General features: G+C 51.9%; 1 protein-coding gene across 1 annotated transcript; it reads left to right on the forward strand.

Moving 5' to 3' along the window:
* The first annotated feature begins 4,559 nt into the window (after window positions 1-4,559).
* Window positions 4,560-8,298, forward strand: LOC127396018 (uncharacterized). Its single transcript, XM_051643566.1, has 5 exons — window positions 4,560-4,606; window positions 5,213-5,294; window positions 5,853-6,479; window positions 6,522-7,160; window positions 8,260-8,298. The coding sequence occupies exons 1-5, from the start codon at window positions 4,560-4,562 to the stop codon at window positions 8,296-8,298; spliced, it is 1,434 nt and encodes a 477-aa protein (XP_051499526.1).
* Window positions 8,299-15,822: the final 7,524 nt, after the last annotated feature.

Raw genomic sequence — 15,822 nt, forward strand, 5'->3', positions numbered from 1 at the left:
TTCAGGTGCTTAGCGTGTTCCTCTTTCCTTGTCCATGCTACTTCCAATCTCCTGGCCAACCAGGAATACTTATTGCATACAAGATCATAGTCTGAGCTGAGCTGTCATCCTAGGGAATGTGGAGTATCTGATATTAGATAGCAGATCTGTTGACCCCCACCAGCCCTACACAAATGTTACTACAAATCTGGAAGGTGGCTACACTTGTCATTTTGTCTCCAGAATGATCTGTTTTTAGGCTTTACACTACAACTATTTACTGAGTCTTCCTCCTTTGACATTTCTTCTCAGCCTAGCTCCGGCTTTAACCCTGATCTATAATGAGAAAATCTGAAAAGCTGGAACTTGGCTTCCATGTTGAGAGTTTATTTGGCCTTCAAGGTTCAGCCTGTTGCTGGCTTTGAGATTGTCTTGGAGAAGGATGGATACTCTCCATACTAGATAAAATAAAGATGCCTACTTCCATACCAAAACCATCTTTGGGATGCATTGGTTTGTTACCTGTTCTACGTAGGTACCAGCAAGTGTGGATATCACTGCTATTTTTTGAAAACTATGTGTGGCATAACTCCCTCATCTGCTTGCATTAGGAACTTTGAAAATTAACTCAGCATAAAAATGTGTTTATGAAAGATTATGCCTGTGTTTGGAGCAAAGGAACAGAGAAGAACCCACAAGCATCCTCTCAAATGACTAGCAGAACAAGGGTCTTGGTGCAAATCTGCACACTCTTACTTTGCAGGTCCTCCCAAACTTGCAAGGATTCCTGAGTACAACAGCTTACTTACAGAAGCTCCAAACCTGATCATGCCATTGGTTCCAATCTGGTTTTGCTCTTCGTTCATGTGTGCTTTTACATGTCTGTAGTTGAAATGTCTTATGTACAGATACAGGCCCACTCACAGCCCATAGTAAGTATACATTTATACTTAACAGAATTCCTGCCCCTAAACTGGTAGAGTTTCCCTACCTGAAGTGGTAGAGAACATATTAAATCTTATATAATGTATAGGAATACTGTTAACTTTTTTAGCTGAACTTAGCTACACTCCCCTTTTCCACAGTTAATATGCATATCATGGAACATATAATCTTTTAAAGGAATAAGTTCAGCAGGAGTGCCATTGTTTTGTACTGACTCTGCCTCTTTAATTAAGTTCTAACCCTGGAATTGATTAGCTATGAATCTTGGTCGTTTATGGAGGAACTGGAAAATCAATCACATAAATGTTAATGGTTTTGTGAATAAATCAATTTGAAGTCATAGGGAGTTGACCTTTGCTGGCTGCCAGATGATCACCAGGGCATTCTCACACTCAAGACACAGGGGCATGATAAGCTGAAATAATCTTGTGGGCTGAGATAAAGACAGGGAGACCACTTTCTGACTACTAGTTAAGCCATCAGAGAAGGGCAAACAAAAATAATAATGAAAAGTAAGCTTGTTGGGTTTTTCTTCTCCTTTCCTTAATTTTTTAATTGGTACCTTCATTAATTCCAGGTCATAGTGCCAGAACTGATACCCACTTGCATGTTTATGCTGAAGTAAATGGTGAAATACAGCATTTTTGCTGAAAACGTGAGCTGGGTTTTTCTCTGTTCAGTACAGCAAATGTGCCTTCCAGTTACTTTTCTGGAACTTTACCAGTTCCACGCAGACAAAATGGCAGAATTAATTAGTGTAATGTTTAAACTGGAGAGCTAAGCAGTTTGAAGAGGTGTACACTGTGGAAGGACGTAACACTGCTCATGTTTTGGACAATCAGGAAATGAAGACTCTGAGACATGCTGCACAGCACGTGCCGTTTAGACATATCCTACAACTAGCAGGTTGCAACATTCAAGCTCAGAGGTCTTAGCCAGGCTGAGACAGAAATTACATTATTACTGTCCCAGCAAGGACTGTCTCAGGCCTTGAAATGGTATAGTAAAGACTACAGAATCCAAGCTCAAGTAAGCAATGTTGGAGCCATGAGGCATGCAGAAATTGGGTGACTTGTCAAGGTCATCCTGGATTTTTGTATTAGAGCCAGGGATTGTAGCCAGTTCAACAGACTGACTTGCAGTGCCCCTGGCAAAGTTCTTGAGCAGCTTGCTGGCTTAAGTCAAGGAAAGCACACTGCTCCATGCAGCCTCCTTCATCCATACCCCACTCATAAACTGTTAGCCTGGTAATATGTCAAGTGGTGAACTCCACCAGCTCTCACCAGTTAGGCTGCAGTCCTGAGAGGCATCACCTTGTGTTTGGTTCACTCTGAAGGGCAGAGTTACTGCTTTTGTTAACCATTCTTGCTAGCTTCTGGTAGCCAGTAACCACACCTGCCAGCTGATCCTCCCTCTTGCTTTTCTCTGTGCAGTCCCAGTAACATCCTCCTCAGAGAATGCAGCTCCTCAGATGGACAACAGTGATGTAGAGAACTCATGTGTGCTTCTAGCAGTAAAAGAGACTTTTCCAATGGGAACCATTCTTCCTCTTTCTTCTAGATATCCTTCAAAATAGCTGCCAACAACATAGGACCAAGGTGATCTCTCTCTCTGGGGACATCTGGACTTACCTGGGTGCCCGTATTTCTTCCAATACAACCATGACTTACTTAGTTCCTCTGTCTCTGTGATGCATCCATTTTTTGTCACATCTGAAGGTGAGATTAGGTCTGCTCACACTTGTCCTTTAGTCCTTTTCATTCAGCTCCTTCTCAAAAGCTGACAGAACACTTTTCTTATCTTCTCACCCTGTGAAGCACTCAGGAGGATTTCCACAGTCAGGTCTCAAGCAGACATCAGCAGTTGCGATGAGATGGCTTCCCTAGTTTTCACAATGTAAAATATAAAGGTAAGTTTAGGGTGATTGAAAGCTCACTATGAGCTTAGGATCCCTTTGGAGCATCTCCACAAGGCAATATTTACCTTCTTGATGAAGAAGAGGTCTGAGGATATCAATAGTGCAATAATGACTGTTGTTTGTGCCTTTCAAGCAAAGCATCTTATCAACAGCCCCTAAGATACTTCCAAAACTGGAGCTGTGTAGCACCAACTTTACACATCAGGGAAGCAGTGTGGGAATCAGGGCAATCACTGTCTTGTCAGGAACCTCAGTTCTGCCCATAGCACATCGGCATGTGGGAAAGTGGGGTCCTGGAGAAATTCCAGACCATGTGAACCCAGAACTGGGAAGAAACAGTATCCCCAAGGACAAACCTGTGCAACATGCATCCAGCTTTTTTGGGAATGGGAAATGTTTTCTGGAAAAGAAGTGGCAGCAGAGAAAACAAGTGTCTGTAATTAAGTCATCCTAGGTTAACTTCAGCAAAAAAAACGTGTGAACAATCAGATGAAATGTTACAGGCAGGAACTAATATTTAATAGCAATATCCTTCTATTGTATATGCATTTTCAGGCCTTGGGACTGAAGGCTCACAAGCCCCATTTTGCAAACAGGCTGAGGTATGTTTCCAATATAATTTGTACTTCCTGCTTTAAGAATTGATTCTACTGTACACAAACAAAAGTTCACAAGACTTTTCTGTGCAGATTGAAGACACCTATGTCCTCCTTTTCAAGGTAAGCAGAAGGTATAGAAGTCATAGCAACTACTTTTATAGGCCCATACATTTTGTCTGCTAATTGGATGCTGTAGGTGCGCAAAAATGGAAATGCACAGGAGCTTCAGAGATGATTCTTCTCCGGAGGAAGCCAGGAGGTGCTTTGCTCTGTGCCTCTATAAAGGGCTCAGCTGACACAACACAGGAAACAAAGACCCAAAGAGTGAATGGAAGTCCATTAGTCATCTTTGAGAGGTTACTCCTAAACATTTTGCATCTGTCCAGGTAGACTGGTTTTGCTCTTTTTTGTGCCCTTTCTGTCAAGCATCTGGTGTTTTCCCATCTCAGACTTCCTCACAGCTGTGCCTCCACTGAGAAGATGTGCTCCCTGTGTGAGGGCTGCAATTCTTGCCATGCCCTGCCCTGGCTTAGTTGCACACACAGTCTCTCCTTGGGATTTCCAGGGGAACATCTGCAGACTACAGTGTTCTTGTTGTCCTCTAGACACAAAGCCTCATCCAACCTGGCCTTGAACTCCTCCGGAGAGGGGGCTTCCACAGCCTCCCAGGGCAACCTATTCCAGTGCCTTACTACTCTCATGGTGAAGATGTTTTTCCTGATGTCTCATCTAAATGTCCCCTCTTTCAGTTTAAAACTATTACCCCTTGTCCTGTCACTGCCCTTCCTGGTGAAAAGTCCCTCCCAGCTTTCCTGTAGCCCCTTCAGGCACTAGAAGGTGCTCTAAGGTCTCCCTGGAACCTTCTCTTCTCCAGGCTGAACAGCCCCAACTCTCTCAGCCTGTCTCCAGAGCAGAGGGGCAGAATCACCTCCCTGGCCCTGCTGGCCACACTCCTTTTGGTGCAGTCCTTCAACTTGGACATGTGGAGGCACAAATTTACTCATCTGTTCTCCTTCCTGTCTCCAACCCCCTGCTCCCCTGACCCAAGCATTTCAGAAAAGGGAGAAAAAGGCCCATGGGAGTTATGAAGGCCGAGTGTGCATATTGATCAAGGGACGATGGAGAAGCTACTGCTGTTCAAACACATTGTGGGGACTCAGAACCGGTGAGGAAAAGGTTGGACTGATTTTACGTGGCGTTGGTACTGAAAAGTAGTACATTTGCTCTCTTGTCTTGGCTGGGAGAGGTGGATATGCCTGGCAGGACCTGCTCCTGTGATGCCAATAATTAGCTGAATTCAGCAGTAGGGCCTCGGTGGCCTTTTGTCTCCAGCTTGAAAGGACTGGGCTCTGTGATCCATCAACATAATTTCTTTAGGAAGAGGAATGTGCTGCAGTCCGTGTTTTCCCTGGCTGTGTCCTGGACAGCCTTCTTATGACCTATTTTATACTTATGTCCTTGTAAGTAGTTATGCTTATTTGTTAGTATGGTCACAGTTCTGCTAAACTCCGTCTGATACACAGACATGTAGTGACATTCAAACCCCTGCGTCCTGCATCACCTGGGATAAATTCAGGACACACGATTCCTGTCCCAGTTCAGCGCAGGACTGGCAATTAAACTAATGATGGTAACGCTCGCTATCCGCTCCCCCTCCTGCCCAAACAGGAAAAGGAGAAGAAGAATAAGGAGAGAGGCTTCCAGACTGAAAACTACAAATATATACAGGAGTGTATAAAACCCCTGCTGTGTCCCCCCCCAACTCCCACAGCACTCCCCTGAGCTGCAGGGCAGTCCCAAAAGAAGTTCCGGAGCGCTTCCGGAGGCAGTGGCAAGGCAGCCAGGAGCTGAGAGTAGAGACACAAGGGTCAGGAATGCACAGGCCTAGGGATCAGTGGAGATGGACAGACAGAGTCCTTCTTGGACATCGACCATGGATGAAAGAGACCTTGACTTCCGTGATCCCCCAGTTTATACCAAGTATGACACATGTGGGATGGAATACTCCATTTGGCCAGTTTTGGTCATCTGTCTAGTCTGCTAGGGAAGGGAAGGGAGACAGAAAAGTTTACTGGCCTAGTTATTCTTTAGGAAGCACACATTCCTGTGCTGCTCTGCCCCCTACCCCAGGACCCTCAGGGCTAGCTATGGCCTTTGTCAAAAAGAAGTAGATACTCTCATATGGCCCCATGACTCTAGGATCTGGATCAGAGAAAGGAACAGTAAATATTCTAAGGCTGATGATGCATCTTGTCGGAGATGGAGCCTGAAATACATCCTGACATAGGAAAAGTTCTCACCAGGAGCACTAATACTAAAAGTTATTCCAATTCCAAGAATAGCACCTCTCATATTGAAGATGGGAGAGTTGGGGCTGTTCAGCCTGAAGAAGAGAAGGCTCTGGGGAGGAGCAGGAGACCTGGAGGGCGGCAAAGAACTGTTTGCTGGCCACCCCGAAGTTGGGAGTCGGGGCAGCCACACAGACTTTGCACCCCCCGGGTGATGATGGTTTTGCTGAGTCTGGGGAGGGTTTAAGGGTGGCGGAACTGAGGGAGGGTGATGCATCCCCTCGGTCTCCGGACCCCGACCCGCTTACGGAGGGACAGAAACGAGCTCAATCCTTCTGGGGCGGGTTGGCGGAGGAGGCTCGGGGCGCCGCGGAGAAAGCAGAGTCTGAGGAGGTTCGGGCTGAACCGCCGCCCTATACACCCCAAAATGGCGCTGAGCAAAAAAGGGGGGGGCGAGGTAAAGATGCCCGTGGTGGTAAAAGGGAGGAAAAGTTGGTATCAGCAAGTGCACACAGAAGGAGGGGGGAGGTGAAAGAATGTGAGGGGAGTGTGAGCGAGGCGGAGGAGGATGGGACCGTGAGCGAGGCGGAGGAGGACGGGAGCAGGAGCGAAGGGCAGAAAGCCAACCGGAGTCGTTATCTGAAAAAATGTCTTTGTAGGGCAAATCCCCCGCCAAGCCGGGGGCAGAGCAAGCCGGGAGGGGGGGATGAGCCAAGGGGGAGGGAACGGCCCCGTGGGCGGTGCAGGAGCCTGGGACGGCCCGCCCGCAAGGGGAGTGAGCGGGGCCGGAGCCCGGAGCAGCCCGCCCGCAAGGGGAGTGAGCGGGGCCGGAGCTCAACAAAAAGGTACTGGGGACCGGAAGTAGCCGGTCAGTCGAGCTCTGACTTCGGATCGGACACCAGCCGGGATGAGTGGCCGGTTACCGATTCAAACTCAGAGGAGGAGGAAATGGGAATATATACAGTCAAAAGCAAAAACATTCTCATCCCAAATAAAAAGGGACCGCGAGGGAAAAACATCCCTGTCACCGACTGGAAGAGAGTAGAGGCTCCGTGTGCCGATTGGGTCCCACCAGCCACGCGAGCATTCCCGGTCCGGGTGACGGACAGGGGACAGAGGGTCCACTCACCAATAAACCCTAAGGATATACAAGCAATTGTTAAGGCAGTTGCGGAAAAAGGGCTTAATTCTGCCATGGTCCCCACCCTCATAGGTGGTGTCTTGAGTTTCTGTTCACAGGACCAGATTATCGGACGCCCCCGTGACCCGTACACCTCGGTGGCAACAGAGGACAACAAGTCAACAGGCGACCTGTCCACACCAGAGAGCTTTACACCGGCAGAACCCAAGCAACGGCGACGTAGCCTCTGTGGCGGGGGGCTACGACGTCTTTGTGTGATCTTGATTTTAGAACTTGTCACCACAGGACAGGTAACATCAGCTCACCCTCACCAGCCATTTAAATGGTCACTCCTTCGAGTCAAAGATCAGCAGGTTATCGCAACTCAAATAACATCAGGTGCGCCAAGTTTTAGTGCCACTCTCTGCCAGCTTGTCCCAAAAAACAGATGCACGGTAGACGTAGTGTTTTACATGTGTCCCAGCTCAAACCCTGGAAAAGGGTATTGCAGCTCCCCTAGCCAGTACTTCTGTAATTATTGGGGATGTGAGACCATAGCCCCTTTTTGGATATCGGGTAGTGGCAGAGACAGATACCTAAAAGTTTACTGGGGTCCATATGGGTGCGCTTTACCGAAAGGATGGTGGCGTGGAACTTGTCAGTTCCTCTTTTTAAATGTTACCAAGCCCGAAGAGGACAGTTGGTTACTTGGAAAACTTTGGGGAGTAAGGTACTCAGAGCTAGGGAAAGACCGAGGTGGCTTAATCCTCATAAAAAAGGAGGTCGTCCCGAATGATCTGCTGCCAGTAGGCCCCAACCAAGCAGTTATAAGCAAAGCCCTGACTATCCCCAATCAGAACTATGTGACCAAAAAGACGGACAATCAGGAAAAACTTACAAAAGCTCCCATGACAACACACACCACCAAAATTCCTGAAAGAGAGTCGCTCTGGAAAATGATGCAAGCTAGCTACCAAATACTGAACAAAACTAATCCAAATCTCACAGAGCATTGTTGGCTGTGCTACGGAATGAAACCACCCTTTTATGAGGCTGTAGCACTAAGTAACACACCCCTACAAATGAATGGTTCAAATCCGGCTCAGTGTATATGGGAGACAGATAAGCAAGGAATCACATTAACACGAGTGGTGGGAAGCGGCGTGTGTGTAGGTAAAGTCCCCGAGAACAAAGAACAACTGTGTGATAGTAAGGTACAAGGTAAAATCCCTGTAAAGTGCTTAGTACCAGCCGACAATACCAAGTGGGTTTGCTCTGTCACGGGAATTACACCTTGTCTGTCGTTGGACAAATTTGATGAATCCTCAGAATATTGTGTCCAGGTAGCTATAGTCCCTAAAGTCTTTTACCATCCCGAAGACGCTGTCTATGACTCTCTGATTAATCCAGAACATCATCTGTCAAAGCGAGAACCCTTTACAGCACTAACAATAGCTACCCTAATGATCTTAGGAGGGGCGGGAGTAGGCACAGGAGTAGCATCCATGGTCCAACAGAATAAAGAATTCAGTGCCTTGAGGATGGCAGTGGATGAAGACCTGGCTAGAATTGAACAATCAATAAGTGCGCTAGAACAATCACTCAGGTCACTATCTGAAGTAGTGCTGCAGAATCGGAGAGGACTAGATCTAATGTTGTTACAGCAAGGGGGAGTGTGCGCTGCACTAGGGGAAGAGTGTTGTGTATATGCGGACCACACCGGGATAGTGAGGGACACGATGGCCAAACTGCGAGAGGGGTTGGAAAAACGGAAAAGGGAACGAGAGGCACAGGAAAGCTGGTTTACATCCTGGTTTAACTATTCACCTTGGCTGACCACCCTGATATCCACCTTGATAGGGCCAGTCGCAATGATTCTGATAACCTTGATCTTTGGACCCTGTATACTGAATAGGCTCGTGGCGTTTGTCAAGAGCCGGCTGGAGAAGGTTGACATCATGCTGATAGAACGCCAACAACTGCTTTAAGAATGTTTTTCTTCAGAATCTCCTGTAGCTATCTCTAGAGATACCTCATTACTTTCAACTACCTCTTGTCTAACGTGCACTATGTTTTCTATTCAGGTTTGTAACACATTTTTTAAGATTGTTAACATATCCTTTTTTAAGACTGTCACATTTTAACCAATTTTAACTGTGCATAGGGAGGGGGGAAATGTGGGTAGTTAGGGTCCGGCGGCCGGAAGATTTCGCGCTGTACGGAAAGATAAGGCCCCTCTCCTAATAGCCAATAGCACTTAGTTCACGATGTAAGCAGACGGAAGTGACACCACAGACCTAACTCATATAAACACCGTGGTAAACACTAATAAATGCCATTTGCCATCCACCACATTGGTGTCTGTGAGCTGATGGACCGAGTGGCCTGGGGTTGGCCGCCGTGCCGTTCTTGAACCAGGTCGTCACGCCTTTCCCCGAAAGGCAACACACCTTCCAGTGCCTGAAGGCGCTACAAGAAAGCTGGGGAGGGACTTTTGACAAAGGCAGGGAGTGATGGGACGAGGGGGAACAGTTTCGAGCAGAAAGAGGGGAAAGTTAGATGAGATAAGAAGAAGAAATTCTTCCCTGTGAGGGTGGTGAGAAACTAGAACAGGTAGCCCAGGGAAGCTGTGGATGCCCTATCCCTGGAAGAACTCAAGGTCAGGTTGGATGGGGGAGTAACCTGGTCTAGTGGGAGGTGTCCCTGCCCCCCCATGGCAGAGGCTTTGGAACAAGATGATCTTTAAGGTCTTTTCCAACCCAAACCATTCCATGATTTCATGATACCACATTCATTTTCTGTAGCAACAGAAAGTCACTGTCCAACACAGCTGGGATGAGGCTCCTTGTCAGCTCACCTCTAGCTCCCTTTGCCTGATGTGTATGGATAAAGGTGTGTGGGTTCATTGCATAGATTTAAGGAATATAATTTATTTGTATTTGCAGTGAGAATTCAGACCGGTGGGCTTCTCATCTTATTTTGAATACAGCTTTTTTCTTTTAGTTATTATTTTTAAGATTCAGGCCCTGTTGACTCGCAGCTTGGCTGGATTTGGGGGTTCACTATCCAGTTGCCTTCTTTGCCCACAGCAGCCTGAACCAAAGCTGCTCCTTGTGCATAGGAGGTGCAGGCAGAGAACTGGGCAGATGGAGAAGCAGTGGGCATTTGGCCTGTGCCAGCTCTCGCCAGGCTCTGGCCCCATCTGCTTCATCCTCCCCTGGGGCAGAGCCCGCAGCTCCCAGCCACCCTCCTCTCCCAGATGCAGTCCTCCCACTCCTCCCAGCCCCCATGGCAGCTCCAGCCTCTCTCCTGACCACCCTCCCAGCTGCTCTCCCACTTCTGCATCCCCCCCAGGCACCCACGGCAGGTTTCTATGTTATGCAGAACCAGCTGGCCTGATCCCCCAGGGAGGAGGGCAGCACCCCTGCTCTCCCCCTCCCAGCCCCAGCCGCCCTTCCAGCCAACAGGCAGAAGCCACCCCACTGCCAGCACGGCTCCGGCTCCAGCTCCAGCTCCTGGCAGTGGCAGTGATCCACTATGCCCACTCCCCCCACTTCCAGCTGCAGTTCCCACCCCAGGACCAGCTCACGCCCCCTGCTCCCACCCGTACTCTCCAACTAACTGCAGAGCAGCAGAGGAGATTTCCAACAGTCCTAATCCAACTCTGAGGCCTCCCAGCCATCCCTAAGCCTGATCCTCAGCAGAAGCAAAGAGCAGACAGGTTTCAGCAGGTAAATGAGTTCCATCAAGGGTCTCATGCTGGGCATGGATCAGGAGGAAGGTAGCCTGGCAAAGTGTGGCCACAAGCCTCCCACCACCAGTGAGCCAAGGAATTAAAGAGAAAATGCTAGAAGCAAAACCAGCTTGATTTTTCCCAGATACGTCATGGAGGCTTCTGCTGGGGAACTGAAGGAGGTGGAAAAGGAGGAACAACAAAGCCCCCTCCCCAAAAGTTTCATTCAGATTAGTGGGAATCGCTAAATTCTGTCATCTTGAGAGGTTCACTGCACTTCAAAATTGGAATAAAACCCGTAACATTTCTGGAACTTAATTCTTCCTTTTCAGTCAAACAGAGGGGAACACTGCCAGATTTGTTTACTCTCAAGGTGGATAGCTTTGGAATAAGAGGGAAAACCATGAAAAATGCTTCCTCACCAGAACTGGCTGCTCCATGGCTTGAGGAGTGCCTGACTGCCTCTGGGCTGCAGCCCTTTTCCTGGCAGAAATCAGGCTGGAAATGCCAAAGGTTTTACTTTCTGCAGGAACCAGGGCTGTAATTACCTAGCATTACCTTTTGGGTAATGGGCCTGAGATGGCCCATTTTTACCCCTTTTCAACCCACCACAAAATAACATCCCTGAGATGCTTCCACTCAAAATACCAACTCCCTTAACCTCCAGCAGCGTTATGGCTCCCTACTCAGGTGGGAGCAGGGAGAATGTCGTCCTCTATCTGCCTCCAGTGTGGACTTGTGTACTTGCTATGCCTTATTTTTCCTCTATTTCTGCCTCCAAAAACACACTGGCCTATACCACAAGAGTTTTAAGACTATCCAAGTGTCTAGAACTTCTTTTGGAGGAGAAGACAGCCAGGGCGTGCCAGTGGTGAGTGTTGGGGCATCCCAGAGGTCCTGCAGGCTCCAGCACCTCCTTGCTACAGGTGATGTCACAACCGCCCCCCTGTCACATCAGCCCCATCCCCTATAAAGACCCTGCCCTGGGGGCTCCCCTTGCCCCTTTCTGTGGGATCACTTTCTGTGGTGAGGAGGAAGAGGAAGGCTGCCAGCTGCCCAACTCTCCCACCCAGCTTGGTTCCCCCAAGCAGAGAGGCTTCCGTCTCCCTCAGGATAGTGCTCCCACTCACTAATACCCGGCAGAACAGCAGCCATGGACTCTCTTGGCCTGCCAGAGCTGTTGGTCCTCGCCTTCGGGGCACCTGAGGTCCACAGCCTCAACTTGCAGATCCTGTTCAAACTGCTCCAGGCCATAGTGGAGCAGCTCCAGGGCCCATCAGCTCAGGAGCAGGAGCACAGCCCAACCACCAGTGGACCCCAGGTGGCCTCCATGGCCACCAGCATGGGGCAGGGAGAGGAGAGTGAAGTGGAGAGTGGGACCTCCAAGGTAGAGGCTCTGGCCGGACACATCCCCTGGGTGCTCCCCTGCCTGGCCCCTGTCTTGTGGGCTCCACACTGCCTGTGTACTGCCCTTAGACCAGGGTCTGATTTAAGCCCGAGTTCCTTGTGGGGTGCGGGTCTTCCCTGTGGGAAAGGGGTGGAGTTCTGAGGAGGAAGAGCTGGGGCTGAGATGCTGCTCCACTTGCTCTGGGTCCTCCTGACGTTGCCATCAGCAAGTGGTGGTGGGCCAGATCCAGTCCCCAGCGCCCTGGACTATGCCGGCCCAGGGCTCAGCACCCATGGAGCTCCGACTCCACCACCCTCCATCCTGCCCTTCCCCACTCCTGACCTCCAGCCAGCTGCTCCCCTGCAACTCAATCCTGCTAACCTCTTCTCCCAGGACCAGCCCACTTCCCAGGATCTCCTCCAGGAGATCGGTGGATTGAAGGAGGACGTCCGGCTGATCCGGGAGGCGCTTGGCTTGGTGAGCTGCTGCTGGTGTCCCTGGGAGGGAGCTGGGCTCTTGCCCCTACCCAGCCCCACTCCCCATCTCCCAGCCACCCCAGTCCCTGCCCCATGGCCATGGCTGTCACTCAGCATGAAGGAAGGATATCCCAAGCAGGGAGAAGGGGAGCTCAGCCCACCCCATCAGCAGCCACCCTCTGCAGGGAGGGCAGAATCAGGCTCTGCTGCCTGCAGGTTGGGCTAGTGGGAGAAGGAACTGCCTGCCCCAAGCAGGGGTGCAAGAGCACTTTTGACCAGTGGAAGGAGGTTTGGGGGCAGACCCCAGCGTTGTGCCCCAGGAGATGGGTTCCAAAGGGGAGCAGGGAAATGTCATGGCTAGACAATGCAAGGCCTTGCTGTCCTGTCCCAGGGAGTCACTTTGGGGGGGCTGATGATCCCCTGCCTGGGCTGCTGAAACTCTGCAGGCACTAGGGGGCTGGGGAGGGGCTGGGGGCTGTGGCCACGGCACCTCGGGGGGACATCCTCCACAGGGGGCAGACCTTGCCTTTGGACTCTCATGGAGTACTTGAGTTTGGCCCAGTGAGGTGGTGGTTTCGGGACAAGGGCTGGGGACAGGGGCGGTGTCCCTGGGCTCTGTCCTTGCTGCTGCACGGCTGCCCGTAACCCTGCTCCTTTTTGCCTTCTCTTCCCAGCACGGCAGCAGGGGCCAGTCTGCCCCTGCTGAGGCCACCACATTACATGAGGGCACCCAGTGTGAGGCCACCATGGAGACCAGCACCCTGCAGAGAGAGCCAGGGTCCCCTGGCATGCTGACCAGTGTCTCAGGGATGGAGCCAGGGACCTCCAGCACCCTGACCACACAGCCAGGGTCCCCTGACACCCACACCAGTGTCTCAGGGATGGAGCCAGGGACCTCCAGCACCCTGACCACCCTGGGGACACAGCCAGGGTCCCTGGACACCCAGACCGGTGTCTTGGGGATGGAGCCAGGGACCTCCAGCACCCTGACCACCCTGGGGACACAGCCAGGGTCCCCTGACACCCACACCAGTGTCTCAGGGATGGAGCCAGGGACCTCCAGCACACTGACCACCCTGGGGACACAGCCAGGGTCCCCTGACATGCAGGCCACTGTTTCAGGGATGGAACCAGGGACCTCCAGCACCCTGACCACTCTGGGAACACAGCCAGGGTCCCCTGACATGCAGGCCACTGTTTCAGGGATGGAACCAGGGACCTCCAGCACCCTGACCACTCTGGGGACAGAGTCAGGGTCCCCTGACACCTCGACCAGCATCTCAGGGATGGAGCCAGGGACCTCCAGCATGCTGACCACCCTGGCCACACAGCCAGGGTCCCCTGACACCCACACCAGTGTCTCAGGGATGGAGCCAGGGACCTCCAGCACCCTGAACACCCTGGGGACACAGCCAGGGTCCCCTGACATGGAGGCCACTGTTTCAGGGATGGAGCCAGGGACCTCCACCACCCTGACCACCCTGGGGACACAGCCAGGGTCCCCTGACTCCCACACCAGTGTCTCAGGGATGGAGCCAGGGGCCTCCAGCACCCTGACCACCCTGGGGACACAGTCAGGGTCCCCTGACACCTCAACCAGCATCTCAAGGATGGAGCCAGGGACCTCCAGCACCCAGAGTGCCATCCTGAAGATGCAGCCAGCACCTCCAGACACCTATGGAGAAGGAGCAGGGGTGAAAGCAAGGTCCCCACACACAGACAAAACACAGCTGGGAACTGAGGAGATCCCCACTTGGGACACCTCCAGTGCTCTGGGGACACAGGCAGCTCTTGATCAGATCAGAGAGCTCAGCCACCTCTATGCTGGCCTGAAGCAGCAGGTAGCCCAGCTGGAGGCCACCAAGGTGGACCAGGCCAGACTGGAGAATCTGTGGCTGCTCTTCCCAGAGGGAGGTGAGAGCTCGGGGGGGGCTGGTGAGGAAGTGTTTTGGATGGGGACGCCCTGGGTCACGGGCTCATTGTGCTTAGAGCCTGGCCCCAAGGATGAGACTCCCTCACTGACAGTGTGTTCCCTTGGACCCCATCTCTAGACCAGGAGAGCATCTGCAACACTCTGCCTGACCTCCAGGGCCAGGTGTCCTCCCTGAAGAGCCAGGTGTCCTCCCTGCAGAGTCTGGCCAGTGACCTGCAGGACCAGAAAGAGAAGGTGAGCCAGCAGTGGTCCCCAAGAGAGTGGGAGGAGAGGGGGAGGGGGAGGGGAGAGGGAGATCATGCTGGGACAAGGCAGGGGCCATGCCCTGACTGTGCCACTGCTGCTGTTCCCAGATCAGGCAGCTGGAGGAGATGCTTGAAAAGCAGGGGTCTGCTGGAGCTGACCAGAGCATGGATGCCAGCGACCAAATCACCCAGGAATTGGGGTAAGAGGCTGGGAGAAGGTTTCCTATCCCTTGGATTTGCCAAGGAGTCTGGGGAGGCTGTGAGCATCCCACTCTGCAGCAAGAGACAGCCCCTGAGAAGCTCCACAGAGCCTAAACCTGCCCATGTCCCCCTCTCACTGGCCAGGTCCAGGCTGCAGGACATCAAACAGGAGCTGGATCATCAGCAGGGCTTGAACAAGGCTGCGTTGGAGCAGTCAGTCACCAAGACGGCTGAGAAGCTGCAGAAGAAGGTGAGGCTGGGGGGGAGCTCCCATTGCCCACGGGCTCAGCATGGTGGTCCTGGCCAGGGTCCCATGCCTGTCCCCTGACTGGATGGGACCACTGAGCCTCCGTGGCGTCTGGGCTTCTTGGCCACATCCATTCCATCTCAGAGCCAATTCCTTCTCCCCTTCCTGCAGCTGGACAAGCTGCAAGCGATGGTGGAGAGCACCGGCTGGCAGCAGCAGGCAGAGGCGCAGGCAGAGGTGCAGGCAGAGATGCAGGAAGCATGCCCCGCCTGCAGCCAGGATACCATCATGAAGCTGGGCCATCTCCAGCACTACAAGGAGCACCAGGAGCTGCTGGACCCCTCGATGTTGCGGCAGAGGGTGGGCAAGGTGGTGACGCCACTGCCAGAGAGGAGCCAGGTAGAATGACTCCAGTGTGAGGGTACTGGGAGAGAACTGCTGGGACCCCACAGCAGGTTGTGCTTCACTGTGATGTGGGGGAGCCCCTGCTGCCCCCTAGACTGGCTTGTACAAGTCAGCAACATGGAGGGAAATGAAAGCCTTGATGCGAATGTCCGGCTGCTGCTGACAGCCTGTGGTCACTGGGTCTGTCCCCGCAGGGCAGCCCGTCCCCCCTTGCATGACACCACCTTGTCAACTTCCTCTCTGAAGCAGGATGAGCAGCAGCTGCAGAGCTTTGAGGCCACCATCATGCAGCTGCAGAGGCACTTTGAGGAGCTCAGCTCAGTCACGAGGAGCCTCGTGGGTGACC

This window comes from Apus apus, chromosome Z (assembly GCF_020740795.1).
Source record: "Apus apus isolate bApuApu2 chromosome Z, bApuApu2.pri.cur, whole genome shotgun sequence".
NCBI lineage: Eukaryota > Metazoa > Chordata > Aves > Apodiformes > Apodidae > Apus > Apus apus.

Coding starts and splice junctions, on each gene's coding strand:
- LOC127396018 (XM_051643566.1), top strand. CDS start 4,560: ATGGAGAAGCTACTGCTGTTCAAACACATTGTGGGGACTCAGAACCG. Junction 5,295..5,852: donor AAGGCAGCCAGGAGCTGAGA/GTAGAGACACAA, acceptor TCTGGGGAGGAG/CAGGAGACCTGGAGGGCGGC. Junction 6,480..6,521: donor CCCGTGGGCGGTGCAGGAGC/CTGGGACGGCCC, acceptor CGGGGCCGGAGC/CCGGAGCAGCCCGCCCGCAA.